Source organism: Quercus suber, unplaced genomic scaffold (genome assembly GCF_002906115.3).
Source record: "Quercus suber isolate HL8 unplaced genomic scaffold, Cork oak 2.0 scaffold_391, whole genome shotgun sequence".
In the NCBI taxonomy this organism is placed as follows: Eukaryota; Viridiplantae; Streptophyta; class Magnoliopsida; order Fagales; family Fagaceae; genus Quercus; species Quercus suber.
The window spans coordinates 247702-254070 of NW_027069843.1; the positions used below are offsets into that span (position 1 = coordinate 247702).

At 31.5% G+C, this 6369-nt stretch overlaps 1 protein-coding gene across 1 annotated transcript; it reads right to left on the reverse strand.

The window, feature by feature from the left end:
• Nucleotides 1-1958: 1958 nt before the first annotated feature.
• LOC111995562 (NDR1/HIN1-like protein 12) lies at nt 1959-2840 on the reverse strand. Its single transcript, XM_024027466.2, has one exon. It carries the CDS (start codon nt 2773-2775, stop codon nt 2170-2172), a length of 606 nt encoding a protein of 201 aa, XP_023883234.1. The 5' UTR covers nt 2776-2840; the 3' UTR covers nt 1959-2169.
• Nucleotides 2841-6369: the final 3529 nt, after the last annotated feature.

Sequence of the window (6369 nt, forward strand, 5' to 3'; positions counted from 1 at the left end):
TTATTGATTGACTTGGGTTATTGTAAGACTAAATACTTTATTTGTTGTGGGGTTATTCTGTAAATCCAGTTTTAATCTCACTTTTTACGGTATAAATAATTAAACTAGAATTTTTTTTAAAAAAATCTATATCTATATATTTATATATATATATATATATATATATAATAACAAGTGAAGCAGGAGCAGAGAGAAAATTTAATTAGATTTCAATTGGATTCTCAATTTTGCACCACTTGTCCTAACAAAAAGTAAAAAAAAAAAAAAAATCTAATTAGATTATAAATTTGACTCAAATTTTGTGTCATGTATCTTATCTAAATTTTCTAATTTTTGTGCCAAAATAAATGATGTATTAACATTTAATATGGAAGCCAAGAAAACCACAATAATAATGCTCATTAACCTAAGCAAGAACATCTTACCTGCACACTTTTATGGAGATTATAAATTGGACTCTAATTTTGTGTTATTTATCTTATCTAAATTTTCTAATTTTTGTGCCCAAATAAATGATACATTAACATTTAATACGGAAGCCAAGAAAATTACAATGATAATACTCATTGGCCTAAGCAAGAACATCTTACCTGCACACTTTTATGGGTGATCTCAATAGAGTCTAGAACTCTTCTAATTCCACAATTAGAACCAAGGAGTCCAATGAGAAAGACTATAAAAGTAAAATATCATCTCCTCCTAATTCCATATCGATTTTTTTTTTTTTTTTTCAATTCGTGTAAAAGTGTGTGCATTAAGGAGTGTGCAGTAAAATTTATCATTTTTCGAGTTGTGCTGCAACACTTTATTATCTAAGGACAAGAGGATCCGATTCTCCAAGAAAAAAGCTCATATATAAAGCTGAACTTTTTTGGAAAAATATTAAAATAGCTCATTTCTAGGAGAAACCAACCGATTGGGTAGAGATGAAATAAAAAATGAACCGTGTAGGGGTTCCCACTCTCCTCTCTTATGCTTTTTCTTCTAAAAAAAAAAAAGAAAAGAAAAGAAAAACTTAATGATAAGTACCTGTCCTTGACTCCTTGTCATGCCAAGGTCACGTTCAAGATCAATTGGACTACTTTCTAAAACAAAAGGATTAAGTTACGTGGTACAACCTGAAACACTAAGTTACTTGGTACAACCTGAAACACTTTAAGTAATTGTTAGTCTTTTGGGCAAAATATGGAGCACTAGTATATATATACATATATATAGGATGATCATCATGGGTCTGAGTTGAATATTAACAGTAGCTGTTTTTTGGCACCGTCAAAATCGGACCATTGTGTTGTGTATGAGTAGGTGGTCTTAATCTTTGGGCTGACCAAGACCCAAGTTAGGGTCAAAATCTTGTTACCAACCTAAAATATGAGTTTAGAAATTCAATTATGTTTGTAGAAGGTGTTAAACATCACGCTTGTTCAACTAAGGTTCCTCATATTAATTGTATTATTAATGTAATGTGCACTAGTGCACTCAATTATAGTCCAATTAGTCAGTACTGATAGTGCTCCCTGCCAACCACAGCTCTCACACCCCCACTTACTTGTTTGCTTATTATTAATAAATTGTGTATATATATAAAAATAAATTATGTGAATATGTGTCTGTTTTGAAATTGTTTATTTTCAATAGTTTATTTGTATAGTAGTATTTATTAAAAAAAAAATATGCTGTAATTTTTAATAACTTTTATATTTAATGTGTCACAAAAATGTCAAAGTTAGTTTGTTTCAAAAAAATAAAATAAAAACAAGATTATTAGTTAAAAACAGAGACAGAAAGCAAAAGGCAAATTTTTTTCACCAATTCCCAAACACGTACATAATAATAATAATAATAATAGCTAAATCAAATGGAGAGTCTAAAATAGATCATATTAGAATAATGTCAGAGACATAACTATCTAAACAAAATCAATTATATTCTAAACATCATTTAATAGCCATGAATTCACTCTATTATCTATTATTACTCTTACATTGATATAATTTTAACAATATATGAAAGATAAATGCTTAACAAAATATAATAAAAAAATTTAATAATTGATTATTATATGTATCAGCCCCATGTAGTATTTTAATTTCTCAGAAAAATTTGTATTGCATCCGTTTCAATTCTTCCTATATGAGCATAACTTTAAACAACAAAGACAAAGAGAGGTCATTTAGATTTGGAGCTGCAACGTGAACTTATGTAAGTTCCATTCGATGTATGGAACCGGAGTTGACAGTTGAGGTGACACCAGAACTTAACGGAGCCAAGCAGCCATACTCTCCATTGAGTCCTTGAGTTCCCTTTGAAATCGAATATAATTACCTTTCGCTTCAATGACAAGTCTACCTGATGCATTCGAGTAGAATCCAAAGGAATTTCATCAGATGTGACCTCATAATTAAAATAAATAGAACTGTTTTTCTTTACATCAAACGGGTCAGCGACGAGTTTTGCTATTACTAGTCCTTGGAAGCTGAGAATAAAGGCAGTGTCTGAAAAACTTGCATGAGCTTTTGTGTTGTCATTCTCTGCCCTGATGATAATAGTCATCTGGGTTTCAAGTAGACCAGATTGAGAATATCGCATGGTGCCAAGAGTGGCATTTGCGACACTCAAGATAGGTATTCTCGGATGTATGACCATGTATCCAATGAACACTGCGATGCCTGTGATTATCACTGCTATGCATATCAAGGTGCAAATTATGGCTAAACACCAAATAAAGGGATGGGTTCTTTTTGCACGTACAAGTTTTTTTGGAGGAGAATTCATTGAGGGAAAATGGTAGATGTCTGGAGAGTGAAAACATTCGGCAAGAGTGTTTATAGTTTTCACTATAATTAAGGTGGTGAATTTTAGGCTTGGCAAGTTAAAGAATTTATTTAGGCTTAAGAAAGGTTTTGGTATCTTCCTTTCTTAGTTTCAAAGCTTTTGTACTTATATATAAGGCTTCTGTATAATAAGACCCTCTCTACTCTATCAAGTAATTTTGGCTAATTTTTTCTTAAAAAGCAAATTCCAAACTTGCATTGCTAAATACTACTTCATTCTCTTTCCCCTTTGTCCATGAAAAGATATTGATTCGTTCAATGTAAAATGACATCAAACTTCTCCAAAACAGGAATTGCATCCTGTAATGACAACTATATATGTGAACAATGAGAGAGACAAGATTTGTAGCTAAAAAAACAAGGAATTGCTACTTATATATAGGCGCCTTTTTCCAATTAAATTTCAACAAATATTCAAGAATTGAAGATGTCAATATTTAATTTATGATTTCTTATTTTCAAGTTATATTAATAAGCCGCTTTCAAACAATTTTGGAAACAATGATGATCTAAGAAAAGGTTCTGCTCAACTAGGAGTTGGAATTTTGAATTCGAAAGGAAAACCAAAAAATTATACTAGTGGAAACTAGGAACATTTAACTATATAATGGATATATACAAATATTTTAACGAATGAATTTTTATCCAACAAAGCCAAACTTGCAAATAGATCATAAAGACTAACACAAGGATGTCTAACAATTCCAAACTCCAGTAACATAGCTAGTGATGTAGCACGCGGTTACAAGCTAGGGAGACAAATCTAAATTCATATTATTAATCAAATTCAAGTTATCCAACATGCTAACAAGTCAACAATTAATGTGTTTTTGAAGCTCCTAAGTAGAGCTTCAGACTTATACCACAAAAGGAAAGGAAATATTCTTATTCTCAGTAGTAGTATATTATAGGAAATAATTAACTTGTAATCAATCACATTAAGAGTCCGTTTGGATACAACTTATTTTTGCTGAAACTAAAAACATTGTAGCAAAATAATTTTTTAAATGTGTGAATAGTACCGTGAGTCCCATTTTTAATATTTTTTTTCCTGAATAAAGTGGTTGTAGGTCCTATAAACAGTGCGTGAACAATGTGTGAACAGTGATGAATAGTAATTCTTGTCTCCAAAAGCTAAAAGCGTGAAAAAAAAAAAAAAAAAAAGAGATGCAAAACGCAAACGCAGACGCAATATAATTGCTATCCAAACCCACACTAAGCACAGAAAATTTATTAAATAAGGCCTAATAATATGTCGGGCTCTAGTTCTATGAGTAATGTGTTGTCCAACCATGTGATTGGTGGAGAAATTATTGTGTACTCCCTCTTTTTATATGAATGGTGAGTCCCACCATGAATTTATATGGTGGGACTCACTATTTATGTAAGAGAAGAGAGTATGCATTTATGGTACTCTAAGAGTATCTAATAATTTTCTTGATTGGTGACCCTAATTTAGGAAAAAATTATTGTGTACTCCTGGAATACCATAAATATGTACACCCTCATCTCACATGAATGATGAGTTCCACTAATTAAATTCATGGTAGGACCAACCATTTATGTGAGAAAAAAAAGTACATACTTATAGTACTTCTGAAGTACCTAATAATTTTTCTTGAATTATAGTCCACTATCAAAACCATGTTGAACCTTGGGAACATAGAGGTTTCAACATGAGAGTGACAAGAAATATCCACATTGAAGAGCCCACTTTGATGGTCGACTAGACCCAATAGACCACTTCTTCAACTTCTTTGAAGAGTAGGTTTTTATTTATTTATTTATTTTTTTTCACAATTCGTCTAAAAGTGTGGCATTTAAGGAGTGTGCAGTAATATTTATCATTTTTCGAGTTGTACAGCAACACTTTACTATCAAAGGACAACAGGATCCGATTTGCCAAGAAAAAAGCTTGTATATAAAGCTGAACTTTTTTGGAAAAATATTAAATAGCTCATTTCTAGGAGAAACCAACCGATTGGGTAGAGATGAAAGAAAAAATGAACCGTGTAGGGGTTGTCACTCTCCTCTCTTATGCTTTTTCTTCTAAAAAAGAAAAGATAAGAAAAGGAAAACTTAATGATAAGTACTTGTCTTGTTATCATAGTTCTTAGAACCGGACCGGACCAGGAGGTCGGACCGTGAAAATCGTGAACTATGATGAAAACCGGTATTTTAAGCATAAAGAACCGGGCATATGTGGCAATTCCGTGAACCCCTAAAACCGGGGTTGGATCGTACGAACTGGTCAAGAACCGTGCGGTCCAACCCTTTAACAATTTTTTTTTTTTTAATAAAAACAACTTAACACAATTTTATTCTACTTAATTAAATTATCCATCTCTTATAAGGAATAAAAAAAATTATAATTAAAATCCTTCAAAAATATTCAACTTTACTTCAAAAATTAATCATAAATTTTAATGTTTTCATAGTTATTATTTTATTTTATTAACTTTCTTATTTAATTATTAAATATATGCTTGAAAATCATTAAATTTCCCTCACATATATAGATATTTTAGTCAATTTTACTAGTTTTATAAATTTAATATCTATATTTAGAATTAAATTAATTATTAAATTAATTATGACGTCATCACGGTTTGACCCCGGTTCAACCTCGGTTCGACCTCAAAAACCTTAAACCTCTCCCTTTTACGGTTCAATAAACGGTCCGGGTTTGAAAACCTTAGTGGGGAGGAGAGTAGAGAAAAATGATTCTCCTCCACCTTGTTTGGATGTTTTTAAAATTAATAAGAGGGAAGAGAGTAATTAGCCCTTCCCCTTGTGTAATTTTGTTAATATAATAAGGGTAAATTAGGTAATTTACTTGGTTAATAGTTTATGTACTCTACTCTCCCTCCAAATCTCTCCAATTTGGGGGAATTAAAAATGGGGGGGCTAGAGGGAGTTGAAACCCCTCCAAACCCCCCCAAACCCCTCCCCCTCTTTCTTTAAAAAACTTTCAAACAAGGTAATTAGATTACTCTCCCTCCTTCTACTCTACTCCCTCTCTTTTTAAACATCCAAACAGGCCATTAGTTGCTCCATTATCCTCAAAAAAGGTCATTATCAAATCAGATCTTGTAAAGTTCGTGTAGAAATATATAAACAAACTCGTCCCTCCCTGATTGGCTTAGTTCAAAGGCAAAATTATCATTCCATACTTTATATTTACTATTTCACAACAATATCTAAAATTTGATTTAATGGTTATATTTTCACACATGAAAATGGATGTAAAAAAGACGGACGTAAAAAATCGGATATAAGAGAATAAAAGCCCGATATATGATCAACTTTTTTTTTTTAACAAAAAAATTGGTAGAAGTGATAAGCCCAATAGTTCAAAGTTCCTTTCCTCTTGATTTTTCTCCCTTTCTTGTGAGCTATTAACCTAGTAAGGATTCAAAAATTAAAAAAGAAGAATAATTGACACCTTTCATTCTAATTCCCCTACCCTTTTTTCCACCTGAGTTCTCAGGCCTTGATCTCTTCCTCATCATCCCATTGCATCTTTCTAGTACAT

Excerpts from the sequence above, each read along its gene's own strand:
- LOC111995562 (XM_024027466.2), bottom strand. The coding sequence starts at position 2,775 with ATGAATTCTCCTCCAAAAAAACTTGTACGTGCAAAAAGAACCCATCCC.